We start from the raw sequence: 14,416 nt of genomic DNA on the forward strand, positions 1-14,416 counted from the left end.
CCTTCCGGTTTGCGAGATATTCTGTCGGCATTGCTGGGTTGCTCTGGTGCTTTGTGTATGCTGCATACTGCATCCGTGGAAAACAATGTGCATATATCTACCGTTGATCAGGTGAATTGCTAGGGGCAGGTTACTCGTGCTCAGCCACACTCCAGCAGTCACGGTATTCACGTGTGCTTCGATAGGATCTCGTGAGCTGTAAAATAGTTATCAGGCGGTAGCTCAACGAACCAACTGAGAGAAACTTTACCCAGATGACAATAACATCCAACCCTAAGGTTATGATTATGATTAGTAGGCCCTTTGAAACAGACCACGGTAGAGCCACTACCTCACAGTTTAGTAGACCGGGTTTCTGTTCTGACCTCAGGAGCTGTCCGTGCAGAATTTGCATGTTTGTCTTTGGTTGTGTGGGGTCTCCAATCTCATCCCCCAAAAAACTGCTTAGGTTAATTTGCAACAGTAATTTACCCCGAGTGTGCAGGTAAGTGGAAGAATCTGGGGGGAGTTATTGAGAAAGTGAGGATAATATAAAGTGGGATTCGTGTAAATGACTGTTAGCTGGTCTTTTTGAACTCTGTTATCGGTTTCCCCCCCTCCCCGCCAAAGCTGTAAATGGGAGATTTGCAATGCGCAATTCTTTAAATGATAAGGAATATGCCAGTCAGTTAACAAGTAACTCCAATTATTGATAGGTTGACGTGTGTCATTTTAATGTGACTCACGAGGTGACTATGTGCGAGAAGCGAGTCCAGGCTGTGGACCCGTTTGTCGTGTGGACCCGCCACTTCGTGACACTTGTTTACACTCCTGTTAGTTACACGCCAATAAAGCACAGCAGTGATTTTTGCATCGCAGTCTCAACATTGCGGACAAACGTTTGTTGTGTCTACAGGACTTGAAATAGTGAATCCGGTTTAATATCACCGGCATATGTCGCGAAATTTCTTGTTTTGCAATAACTATGTATTAAAAAAAACGTGTTAGTTAAGTAGTGTAGAAAGGAAATAAATAATGAAGTGACGCTGGTGGGTTCATTGTCCATTCAGAAATCTGATGGCGAAGGGGAAGAAGCTGTTCCTGAAAAGGTTGAGTTGTGTATACGAGAGAGGGAAATGTGATCCCTGGACAAACGTTAGCTCGAAAGCCTTCGGTGAGCAATTCTAGCTCCACCCATTCTGCCGAGCGACAAATAAAAACAAAATGAGTTTGACATTAAGTTCTTCTGTGCGAATGGGGAGGGTGGTCGACAGCGAGACTGAGAGACAAGATTCATAGCATGATTACAACTGCGCTGGCTAGTTGAGGAGATAACTCAATCTTCATAATGACCCCGCCACGACTGTAGGTGTCGGAAATCCCCCAGAAAGTTCTGCCCACTGAGTTTCAGAGGAAAACACTACCTAGAACTGACAGCGAGTTTAAACTTGTGAAAACGGAATCGGGCATAATAACGTGATTTGGAGCCGTGTAATACGTACAGCGGCGGACAGATAAGGAACCAGAAATACTTTGCTCTATATTTCCATGCGGCGTTTCGGTCCATCGAGTCCATACGCACTCACAATCCCCATTCGTAACATCCCAACCCCCGTTGTAATACCCTTGCACTCATTGTAATATATTCTCCCCGCGGAGGAGACTACGCAGATTCTACCGCTCTCATACACTGGGGCAATTCACCTACCGGCGGCACATCGATGCGGGAGAAGCCAAAGCACAGACATTGCCTGGGGTCAGGAATTAACACAGGTCTGAGGTAGCGGCTCTGCTGTTTATATTGCACCCGTTCCCACCGACATGCACCCAGGACGCGGCAATTGGAACATCCCAATTCATGCATTTGGGCGGAGAAATTAGGATTATTTTTATCTAGTAATAGGATCTGAAATACACTGCTTTTGAGGCGCTGCTGATACGTGATAGGAACGGTTAACAGGGCATTGGACAGATGGTTCATCGGAGAGATTTGCTGGTCTTTAGAAAAGGTCAGGGAGAAAGAGATAAATTACGCCGCCTTTCACAGTCAGTCTGCAGACTAATTCTGATCCCTGAACTTTCCCCAGACCTGCAGACCGAGCGCTCCTGCTAAAAACACATGAGCGGGTGTACAACTCCAGTGTTCTCATGGAATTTAGAATAATTTCGTAAACACTGTTCCATAAGTATAAATCGGGGAGACATTTAAAATAATTCACTCCAGTTTATTCACGATAAACAGAGTGGAGAAGAGCCGGTTGTCTGTATCGAAGCAATTGGAAACAGCAAGTCACGTGACATAATTTCCAAGAATATGACCAATCAGAGTTGGCAACCTCGGACGCACTCTGCTGTAGCCGGATCCAGTCCAGAGCAGGGATCGTGATTAAAATTAATGGTAACTGCTGCGCGAAATTGCAGCGGCCGGAAGCTTGCAGCAACTGGTCCTTATATAGCCTTTGTGGGCGTTGAGGAAATTCGCACCTCCACCCGAATTTTGAATTTACCCCGATTTTCCTTCTCTCGATTGATTGCCCTTTCCCCACTTCTCCCCGGAAATCTGAAATAGGGAAGGGGACGAAATGTGCCAGTGTATTACTTACGAAATATATAGACGAAATGTTAAATGTGTCGGTTTATTATTTATTCATTACGGAAACAGGTGAAATATATTGGTTCTGCTCTATTATTCCCTCATGCACCGAAATACAGTAAAACGTTGAGGAAAAACTGGCTCTGCTTTTTAGCGTTTTGCCCCCGTTTCGCCTACCTCTCAAACCACAGCATTAACTACAATCTTCCATGCAAAATATCCATGCCCCCCATTAATTCCCCCCGGGAGAACCCCAGTACAGCAGAAACGAGTCTTTCGAGAGTTTCTAAAGATGGACTTTTCCCCCCTTTCATTAATTCCCCTGAAAATATACTGCGCATAGCGGTGGCAGGGGCAGAGAGCTTGTGAAAATGGAAACTCGGGGTGAAAATGAGCCTTGTAAACACGACATGCATGACATCAGAAAGGGCGAGCAAGGGAAAGGCGTTGTTGCACATTCATACAGGGGGCTACGGCCGAAGTGTGGTATTTAAATAGTTAAAAGTCATCTTCCTTTTCGTTCCCCCGTGGGATTTTTCTTTTGTGCGTGTTTACTCGGGAGAGAAGAGGTTCTGAAATCCCCGCCTGTTATTGATGTGGTGCGGGGGCTGTCCTCTGTTGGGGCTGCGTTCTGTCTCCACTGTCACGTTTGCATCCTCATGGTCAGATTCGCCGACAGCTGCCTCTGCGCCTCTCGCCAGCAGCCGGCGAGACCTCACGTTACCCCGCACGCCGCGGGGCGGGGTCAGACTGGAGCAGACTGCGGAGCGAGCATGTTTAAACCTAACAGCTCAAAACATTCGCTCCATACGCTCACCTTCCCGAGCCCGCCGTTATGTAACACCCGGCTCACTTTACCATTGGCGCTTCCCTTCATTAAAGCTAGTTTCAGTTTGCAGCTCTGACCTAACAGTTTCCAAAGTTTCAATCCGCTAATCCCCTAAAATAGCATTGAATAAGACTCTCCCGAGCAGACGGAAGATGCGATGTGAAGGAGGGAATCTGTGCCTCGGTGTTTCCTGATACGGCCCTCCCTGGCTGATTGTTGTGCCCCCTGTTTACTGTCTGACTACATTTCATGATAATTTCCCACGTTTCCCGCAGCGCTCAGGTTGCCAGACCCACGACCCTGCGGTCAGACTGAATTAGACTGCCGTCTGAGCCTCTATCATTGTACAATGACTCCCTCGCCAGGTTTTATAAAGCCCAAATCGGACACCCGTTCTTACACTTCCCTTAACCAGCACCTCTATCAAATAAAGACGTGGCCAGTAATTGGCGCCGCTGGGGTGCAGAAATAGAAAACACCACTTGATAGCAAAACGGGCGATCCCTGTGTTAATCAAACCATACCCAACAGCAATTAATAGCTGCATAAACACTAAATGTGGTGGCACTTCTGGCAACTTTATGCGCCCATTCTTGTAGGACATCATGCCAGGTTTTTCCTCGCCGTTCCTGTCTTGTTCTCGACTCTAAGGCAGTTACTTCAGAGGGAGATACGACCCCAAATCCTCCACCCTCCCACCCCTCAGTAAAATCAGATGGCACACAACAGTATCCAGAAACTCGAACCAATACACCATGCAAGCATCGACATCTGGAATTATGATCAACTCATTAACAGCTTATCGGCAGCGGATCACTCATTTCCTGGTCGCTTATCCACTGACACCGCGAATGTTATTAGTTTATTTGTTTTATATGTTATGTATGCGGCATTCCAGTCAAATTACTGATGAATCCTCCTTAACCTGACTATTTAATTTTTTTTTAACATTTGGTCCGTTTCTCAACCCCCAATCACTTCTTGTTTTGGAGAGACAGATTAGGGAGAGCGAGAGATGTGAGCAGCCTCCTGTACACGTGAGTCTCATGTGACTGGAGCTCTTTTTTTACTGTAAGAGCAAAGACGTGCCTGGAGTCACAGGGTTTAACACGTAGCTCTCTAACACCCACACGTTCATTAAAGGCAAGTGTGGTGCAGCAAACTCCGACTGATCAGTCGGCAAGGCAGATAGCGAGACAGAGATCGGGAAGGAAACCCCGAACAGCAGCACCAGCAGTAGCAAGAGTAAATTTTTACTGAAATGGAAAGGATCTCGAGTGCACAGCCTCCCCCTAGGATGGCGAAAATCCCAACTTTTGAAAGCAACGAAACGCAAGGGTAGGCTTCTGAATTTTAATTGTTAAATATATTTTATCGTATACTGTTGGGTTTTGAAAAGAACAAAAAAATCAGTTCGACTTTCATTATTTTATCTTTCCCTCCACAGAATGGAATTTTCTCATATGTTTCTTTATAAGACTAAGAGAGGGCTAAAGAAAGGCGATGATAATAAGGTATATTGTATTTCTTTATTCTTTGCCACTGTTTCTCGTTATCTCTGTTACCAATCCTCTTTAACCCCCCCCCCCACCCACCCACCCCGATATTGTATTGCTTTATCTCTGATGCTGTACTCTTGGGCACAGTACTGATTGTGCGTTGTAACTGTGAGCGGTGTCTGATTTAAATAACAGCACTTGTTATTTAAATCTGTGCTAAAAGGTAACAGTTAATAAGCTTTCTTTTCTTAATTATAGGAAACATATAAACTGCCTCACCGACTGATAGAAAAGAAAAGACGTGACAGGATTAATGAATGCATTGCACAGCTAAAGGACATGCTCCCTGAACATCTCAAACTGACGGTAAGAGACGCTGAAATTAAACGTGCTTTGGCATAAATGTTAAAGGTTCAGCGTTAAAAGCGCCATCTGTCTGCGTGTCGATATCCTAGATGAGGAGGGAAATGTTTATTTAAAGATAAAAATATCTGGCATCATCTTGCGTTTGAGTAAATCTAAGGTTGTATTTATGTGGAGAGGCAATGCACTAATTTGGACGGGATGGAGATATTCAAAATTAGGTGGTTTGAGTAAATAACGCAAACCCTTTGGAGGGGCGGGCAGGGTTTACTAGTATTTTGGATAGTAGGTGATGAAGGGGAGGCAAAATTCTGTGTTAGACGGCTGGGGTTTCCTAGTTACTTTCTGGAGTATCGTTTCTTACCAGCATCGGTTAAATTATTCCGCCAGGGAAGATTTCTAAATGTGAAGAGCAGCAATTCGCCATTGTATTCAGAAAACTCGCACTGGTGGGACACACTCCAACACTTAACACTAGTGTGATGCTATCGGGATTTTAATGATCAGACAGTTCGTTACAAGGGATTGTGATGTATTTAGTTATATGAGCTTTAAATGTTAATAGCGATTCAGTTTCATTGCTTTTTAATGGTTAGTTCCATTCATTACGTTTATAAAGATGAGGTACAATACATTTTATTATAGGCCTAATTAGAATCTGTTTGTTTAGTTAGAATTTGTAGGAATCCCTTAAACAGGTACACTTGTTAAGTCGTTGCTGGGTGTGGGATACCATTGATTAAACGGGCGGATAGGCACTAATATTTTTTCGCAGGATGCCACATCATTGTATGCACGTTTTAATCACACTTGTCTCCATTTCAGACGTTGGGGCATTTGGAAAAGGCTGTGGTTCTTGAACTTACCTTGAAGCACGTGAAGGCATTAACTGGCCTTATTGAACAACAGCAACAGAAAATACTAGCCTTGCAGAATGGTTTACAAATTGGTAAGCAGAGACTGGAACTATGTTTGGATTTTGCATACGTTTGTCTTCATAAATACAATACAACGTGCCTATATTAATACATTTCTAGATTCAGTTACAAACCTATTAACTTTCTGTGCATGTTAGCAGATTTGTGATTTCTTTTGATTCTGGCATTGAAACCTTAATTCCCAGTGCAGTGACTTGTTGTCATAGTGACATGATTGGTATAGTCCATAATGGTGGTAATTTTATTTGGCATGTTCAACATAATCTGTTTTGATTCTTTCAAGTTGTTCCAGGATCCTGTTTTTATTAATAAAGAATGTATAAAACTTTACTGTTCACTGGAATCTGAACTAGTTGCCAGATGCATTATTGTAAATATCTATAGCCACAAATCAAGTATCTGTAAAAAGATTGAATCTAAAATGAAAGAAAATGTGGCCTTTGACGGTAGCTGAAGATTAGTCTCATTTGTGATGGAGTTTATGTAGGTCAGGTTTTAATGCAATTTTCTTTTCCATTTCTCAGGTGAACAGACAGCTAAGGCATCGGAGTCTAGTCATGAGATGTTCCAATCTGGATTCCAAATGTGTGCCAAAGAAGTTTTCCAATATTTGGCCAAGTATGAAAATCAAAGAGAGGTGAAGCCTGCACACTTAATAAATCATCTTCAGAAGATGGGAGCAGACATGCACACAGGGGGATATGTTCATGGGATAGGGCAGAGCTCAGTTCGGTTTCTGGAAGGAGATTTCAGGCCCAGGGTTGAAGGACCTGGCAAAAACTGTGTGCCTGTAATCCAGAGGACTTGCCCAGCCAGCAGCGAGCAGAGCGGCAGCGATACTGACACTGACAGCGGGTACGGTGGCGAGCCTGATAAAAATGACTCCAAGCATGACCTGGAGGGTGCCGAGAGGGAAGCTGAGCTGAAGCACCCATTAGCGGAGAGGATTGTCTCTATTAAACAAGAATTTGGGGAGCCACCGATGAAAAAGGTTCGAATGGAGCTGTCTGAGGAGGATATCCGCATGACAAACGGTGACCATGCTGGAGGTAGCTTCCTCAGTCATCACCCGCCACCTTTGTGCGTGCCTTTTTACCTGTTGCCACCATCAGCTGCTGCATATATGCCCATGCTGGATAAGTGCTGGTACCCAACCTCCATGCCAGTCTTGTACCCTGGGATCCCTGCATCGGCTGCACTGACCGGGCTAATGAACCCCGATAAACTCTCTCCACTCTTAATTTCCCAAAGGGGAGCCTCGCCAGTCTCCATCTCCCCATCAATGGACACATCCGCTCTGCTTCCAGTCCCTAAACAAGTCCCGTCCCTGAGCTTGGAACCCAAAGACTGATTTATTTTCGTAACAGAAACTTTGACTGATCTTGTGTGTTTACATGAAAAAAAAATCTCTCAATTTAAAACTAGTTTGAAAATGATGTAATCCCAGGTTGGTTAGTGTTTACATTTAGATTTGACGCCATTTCCCAACAGTTGTAGCCTCAGCTAATGTAAACAGTTTGAAATGGCTGTCGAGACCATAATTCATTCACAGTTATAGGAATGGACAGCAGATTGCTTCAGAGGTGAAGTCTTTGCATAAAAATGGCTTTAAAGTGCAATGGATTAAAAAATAAATAAACTTTCCGTCACCGTTCTTATTTCCCAGCTAAACAAAACCTCCAAAGCTTTCATATAGTTTCAGAGGTGTAAACGCACTGTCTGTGAAATGAATGTAAATGGTGAAATTATAGATGCTGCTTAAGCTTTCTGCTGTAATAATAGCCAAGGAACTGACTTGTGCCCTTCCTATAGCACTGATATGCTGCTAAATGATCCCACCCAGTTTAAAAGCACCAAATATTAAATGTAACTGCTTCTGTATATACCTGTATTTTTGCAGGATTGATAAAAGTCAGTAGTAACTATCCTTGCAGGCTCTTAAAAGGGTTGTTGAGTGGAAGTGGTGACCATAATAAGAACAAGTGATGTATGAAGTGGTTTTTTTTTTAAAAGTGTCAGCATACTGTTTGAGAGAACTGCAAGAAATTGCTGTAAATGTTGATGTGTTACGTGTGAATGGTGAGCTGGTCGAGGTTTTGAGGATGCCAAAGTCATTACTGGATAGCCTGTTTAACGCACAGTACTTCAATGAGATATATTTAAAAATAATGAATCTTTTTATTTTCTTTGCCATTCGTAAAAGATGTTGCCTTTCAGGTTTCAATATCTGGTATGGATCTGCTGGTAAATGCGTGTATTTGTGTAAATAATGGAATTCAGATAATATGGGAAGGTTGAATGTAATGTTTTGAAAAAAAAGATGAAGATTAGTTTTGTATAGGGAGAGGTAAACAGACTATTTTTGGAAACTTACAGCAGATGGAATATTGTATTGTACATATTTTGTTTATACATAAATGTTACTATTCATTTAAAAATACGATTAATAAAATATTTTTCCTGTGGAATTTTGTACGTACCATTAAATGTGGCAGCCAATACCTATGCACCACACTGGTCAATTAAGCAAATTACTTGTAAAAATTACCAGTTAAATATCAATTTATATATCTTGAGTCAATGAATCAATTTAAAACTAAGCATACATGGGCAATGTAAAATCTTGTAATGCCCAGGGCTATTATTTCAAACCTCCACATGGATACTTTCCAGCTCATTGCATAATCATGCTATAAAAAAGGGCAGCTAACATAATTCAATTTTATATGTGTAGACTATTTCCAATTTTAAACTATAATATGGATTTTAAAAGCCAAAATGAAGGAGAACAAAAAGTGGATTTGAAACAACGGAAAGAAGGGCAGCTAAATATATCACTGCACTGTCATCTCTGGCCTCTTGTGAAAAAATTCAGTTATCAGCTGATTGGGGACAATGCCACAATGGGGATTTTCAATGTTCTTATTAGTATGCTGGCAAAAAAGGAGAGCTGGACAGGATAGATAAACATATATCTGGAATGGATTGGGGCATGCAGTGCACAGGGCTGGGGAGCCCATTTCCTCTACTCCATTTTGAAAGGATTTTTGTCTCCTCCCTTGAAGTTCCAGGTTCAGGTCGTACACCGAAGAATTCAATACTATGGCAGCATGGTTTCCACTTCACTGTCACAATAAATAACGTAAGGTGCTAATTTCACATTAACTTTAGAACTGACAAAGCAGTTGGAGAGGGGAAATTACAATGACAAGAGTTATCAGAGATTTCTTTGGTAACAGCTAATTGTTGTTTTCAAACAACTCACACAACCTGAGACTTGAGGTAGAATTTCAAGATTTAAAATCTTAATTGTTGGAATAATCCACTTGTTCAAAAAGCTACCAGTCTTGGCGCAATGTGATCTACACAAACAAGGACAATTTGAATTTTTAAGCAACACACATCAAAGTTGCTGGTGAATGCAGCAGGCCAGGCAGCATCTCTAGGAAGAGGTACGGTCGACGTTTCAGGCCGAGACCCTTCGTCAGGACTAACTGAAGGAAGAGTTAGTGAGATCTCTTACCAACTCTTCCTTCAGTTAGTCCTGACGAAGGGTCTCGGCCTGAAACGTCGACTCACCTCTTCCTAGAGATGCTGCCTGGCCTGCTGCGTTCACCAGCAACTTTGATATGTCTTGCTTGAATTTCCGGCATCTGCAGAATTCCTGTTGTTTGAATTTTTAAAGTTCCTTTAAAGGAATAAAACTTTCTGAAGTGGGACCATATTGTAAACATTAGTGTTTTGAGTTATTTAACACAGGAATGTGTGTTAACAATGTATTTTACCCATATTACATGAATGAAATATGGAATTTATTGAAATTCATTAGCCAAGTAAAGCTTCAGCCATTTAGAATTGTTGATGGTTTGTCATTAACTCCAGAGCTAAAACCCTAAGGTTCTGCTTCAGCAGTTTCTGTTTCCTGTGTCTTGCCTGGCAAGGCTGGAAAATCAGGTGCCTTGCAACAGGAGAAGTTCTCTAGCAACTACAGGAGAAATAAAGTCTGTCCCATGATGCGCGCTGTTAACTAGTCAGGCACCATTTAACAGCACAAGTTTGTTCTGCCCTTTCAGCAGAACAATACAACAACGCTAAAAAGTGCGAGTGAATATTTTAATCATCCATATCCTTGGCCACATATATAAAAAGGTTATAAAAGAATCCTTGACGTGTTAATTATTACAATTTAAATTCAGATGCTGACTACCTCCTGCTCTTTCAGTCAGCCTAGGCAGCAGTGTGGGTACAGCCAATACCACAGTGCAAACCTTAGAGGGTGGACACCGTGGTTTGCAGGTGTCATCTAGATTGATTTGCAAGGGGAAACGTTTGTTATGAAAATTCTGTAGGAGTTCAGAATAAGGGAAATGTTGTTGACCTGGCTCACAATTAGACAACAGTTTAATTTTAGAATTGTCTTCCTTGTTTTCAAATTCCACCATAGCCTTGCTACTCGTACCTCTGTAATCACTTCTAGCCCTGCAACCCCCTTGAGATAGATGAGCTTTTCCAATTTCGGCCTCTGGGTCTCTCTTTGAGCGGAGTTGCTTCATCACTGACAGCATTTCCATCCACTATCAATGCCCCTTGCTTTAGAGTTCTCCCTTGAATCTCATGACTCTCTTCTCCTGTAAACTCAACTGCTTGGTCTTCAACATCTCCTCGTGTGGAAGTTTGCTTGCTACCCGTGAAGCATCTTGCAAACTTCCTAAATACACTATATAAACGGAGTTGCTGCAAGTGAGGACCAGACTTTCGTGTCTACGTTGCATAGAATGGTTACCACAAAGACAAGTATTACTGTGAAACATACTGTATATAACCTTTAGGGAACCTCTACTCATACAGAGAGTGCAGTACAAAAACAGGCCAAGTCCATTTTCAGCTACCTTTTTACATTAATCCTACACGTTTTAAAAAATTCCTTCCATTCTCAACGCCTCCACTTTTCCTCCCAAGGATGCCTCCCGACTTGCTTTTACTGTGGCGCAGAGCGCTGAAAGACGTGGATCATTTCAAGAAGTGGTGGTGCTGAGGGGCGGAGATGTGTGTGTGTGTGTGGGGGGGTCACTATTGTATCACTCATAGTTGCCACACAGAGTGAGCAGAACGAGATCTGGGTCTAACAATTAGAGGAACGTCCGCACCCGTTGGAGACCAGACATTACCACACGGGCCGGCCGATGCTGCTCTGCTGCTCTCGTTATCACTCTTCCTCCCCACCCCCACCCCTCATCTCTCTCTCTCTCTCTCTCTCACACACACACGATGTGACGTACACGCCCCCTTTCGCCCCTCAAGCTTTGCTTCTGTGCCCACTTCCCCTAGTATCTGACCCGCCTCCTTCCTCTAATAACTACAGTATCACATTTCCCTCGTTCAGCAACAAATAAACCCGTGCACCTTCAACCTTACACGTATCAACAGAGGCTACTTATAATTAAGCAAGACAGCCTTTCATTTATTAACAAGGAGAGCCAGGGCAGTGCCAGGTCTCGCAGCCGAGTAGACTAGTAGCGCCCATCCGCCCCGCCTCTCTCTCTCTCTCTCTCCCCCCCCCCTTCGTTAATTTCGCAGTTGCATCGCCTCACCCTGTCCTGACCCGCTCTCGCTGCCCCAACAATGTCACGTTTCCGGCTCGGTTTCTTCACGTGCAGGCCGACTAAATAAAGTCGCGGCTCGGCTTCTTGGAAAAAGGCGTGCTCTGGCATAGCTTCAAGATCTCCTTAATGCTACATAGCAAACTGCCTCATCAGCAACCGAATATGCGCGCCCGGACACCCGCACCCCGAGAAAGACTCTCGAACACGCACAGACACTGAGATACAGACATGATACACAGATCGCGACACTTCCACGTAGATACAAATTGGCACCTTAGCCTCACATATTTTATACACACACACACACACACACACACACACACACACACACACACACACACACACACACATGCGCACACGCAGCAGACACATACCACAGACAAAACAAACACACACACACACACACACAACAATTGCAAACACAGAAATACAGACGACACACCTATAAAGGCAAATTCACAAAGAGAGAGAGAGAAATTCAAGCACAGGTGGACATAGAGAAGCAGGTTTTTGCACAGACCCATGCAGGCAGACATCGGATACACAATCACATACAAATACAGGCAAGAAGAGAGAGAGAGTGAGAGACAGACTCGGAGAAATAAACCTACAAACACACACTCTCCCCCTCTCTCAGCTGCACACACACACACACACACACACACACACACACACACACTGATAAAGGGATACAGCCAGATATACATGCATAGAGACATGCATGTCATGCATGTGGAAAAGCACATATAATAGAACAGTACAGCTCAGGAACAGGCCCACGATGTGGTGCTGAACCAATTAAATTACTAATCAAATGGCCAGCTAAACCTGCCTACACAATGTCTAATATTCTTCCACTACCCTCCCATTCATGTGCCTATCTAACCGTCCTTAATGTATCTGCCTCTACTACCAACCTGGGCAGCACAGGCCAGACACCCACCACTTTCTGTATATAAAAACAAACCTGTCTTCACATCTCCTTTGAATTCACTCCCTTTTGCCTTGAATGTATGCCCTCTGGTATTAGACATTTCAACCCTTGGAAAAAGATATTGCCTGTCTCCTCTGTCTATGCCTCTCATAATTTGATAAACCTCAGTCAGATCTCCCCCAGCCTCTGCCACTCCAGAGAAAACTGCCCAAGTTTGTCCAGCCTCTCGTGATAGCGCATGCCTTTTAATCCTGGTAGATCTCTTCTGCACCCTCTCCAACGCCTCAATGTCCTTCCTGTAATGGGGTGACCAGAACAGTGTGCAATACTCCAGATGCAGCCTAACTAGTTTTATACAGCTGCAACATAAGTTGCTGACTTTTGAACTCATTACCTCGATTACTCATGCACACACAGGTGCATGCTAGAGATACAACACATACAAAGGTACATATGTATGACGACACACAAGGTTGTGCAGAAATATTGACAGATAACCAGAATCAGGTTTATTATCCTTGGCATATATGTCATGAAATACAAGCATGCATGTACAGCAGGCAGTGAAGAAAGCTAATGGCATGCTGGCCTTCATAACAAGGGGAATTGAGTATAAGAGCAAAGAGGTCCTTCTGCAGCTGTACAGGGCCCTGGTGAGACCACACCTGGAGTACTGTGTGCAGTTTTGGTCTCCAAATTTGAGGAAGGACATTCTTGCTGTTGAGGGAGTGCAGCGTAGGTTCACAAGGTTAATTCCCGGGATGGCGGGACTGTCATATGTTGAAAGATTGGAGCAACTGGGCTTGTATACTCTGGAACTTAGAAGGCTGAGAGGGGATCTTATTGAAACATATAAGATTATTAAGGGATTGGACACGCTGGAGGCAGGAAGCATGTTCCCGCTGATGGGTGAGTCCAGAACCAGAGGCCACAGTTTAAGAATAAGGGGTAGGCCATTTAGAACGGAGTTGAGGAAAAACTTTTTCACCCAGAGAATGGTGGATATATGGAATGCTCTGCCCCAGAAGGCTGTGGATGCCAAGTCCCTGGATGCTTTCAAAAAAGAGATGGCTAGAGCTCTTAAAAATAGCAGAATCAAGGATTATGGGGATAAGGCAGGAACTGGATACTGATTGTGGATGATCAGCCATGATCACAGTGAGTGGTGGTGCTGGCTCGAAGGGCTGAATAGCTTACTCCTGCACCTATTGTCTATTGTCTATTGAAATTTGTTTAGTGGCAGCAGTACAATGCAAGGCACAAAATACTGTAAGTTACAATGTGAAATACATGAAAACTAAGTAAGTAGTGCAAAAAAAGCAAAATATGAGGTGGTGTTCATGTGTTCTTGGACCATTCAGACATCTGAATGCAGAGGGGAAAAACTGTTCCTAAGAAGTGGCTTCAGGCTCCCATGTCTCCCTCCTGATGGTAGTAATAAGAAAAGGGCATGCTCTGGATGGCGTTAAGCGGCCTTAAAACTCTTCACTTCTTTCTCAACAAAAGACCCAGCTAGTTTCCCTCCAACACCACCGTCCTCTGTCTGGCAGAAATGATCCTCAATAATTCCTCCTTCAGCCGCTAGGACTTTCTCCAAACATGTCACACAGCTCTGGCCATCTGCATGGGCGCCAGTTGTGCCTGCATTTTTTGTTAGCTACGTGGAACAGCATGTTCC

The 14,416-nt window shown here is 43.5% G+C and overlaps 1 protein-coding gene and 1 long non-coding RNA gene across 4 annotated transcripts in view; one reads left to right on the forward strand and one right to left on the reverse strand.

The window, feature by feature from the left end:
• LOC134356761 (uncharacterized) overlaps nt 1-4,254 on the reverse strand; it is an 82,194-nt gene extending 77,940 nt beyond the window's left edge. For all 3 annotated transcript variants that reach the window (XR_010020418.1, XR_010020420.1, XR_010020419.1), the window contains exon 1: nt 1,688-4,254. This is a non-coding gene — a long non-coding RNA (uncharacterized LOC134356761). The remainder of the gene's footprint in view (nt 1-1,687) is intronic.
• A 266-nt stretch (nt 4,255-4,520) lies between these two features.
• bhlhe40 (basic helix-loop-helix family, member e40) lies at nt 4,521-8,669 on the forward strand. The gene is made up of 5 exons (XM_063067862.1): nt 4,521-4,739; nt 4,849-4,915; nt 5,159-5,266; nt 6,089-6,212; nt 6,726-8,669. Exons 1-5 carry the CDS (start codon nt 4,663-4,665, stop codon nt 7,550-7,552), a joined length of 1,203 nt encoding a protein of 400 aa, XP_062923932.1. The 5' UTR covers nt 4,521-4,662; the 3' UTR covers nt 7,553-8,669.
• Nucleotides 8,670-14,416: the final 5,747 nt, after the last annotated feature.

Source organism: Mobula hypostoma, chromosome 15 (assembly GCF_963921235.1).
Source record: "Mobula hypostoma chromosome 15, sMobHyp1.1, whole genome shotgun sequence".
NCBI classification, from domain to species: Eukaryota; Metazoa; Chordata; class Chondrichthyes; order Myliobatiformes; family Myliobatidae; genus Mobula; species Mobula hypostoma.

Excerpts from the sequence above, each read along its gene's own strand:
- bhlhe40 (XM_063067862.1), top strand. The coding sequence starts at position 4,663 with ATGGAAAGGATCTCGAGTGCACAGCCTCCCCCTAGGATGGCGAAAATC. Across the intron at positions 5,267-6,088 it reads CTGAACATCTCAAACTGACG|ACGTTGGGGCATTTGGAAAA; the intron begins GTAAGAGACGCT and ends TCTCCATTTCAG. Across the intron at positions 6,213-6,725 it reads GCAGAATGGTTTACAAATTG|GTGAACAGACAGCTAAGGCA; the intron begins GTAAGCAGAGAC and ends TCCATTTCTCAG.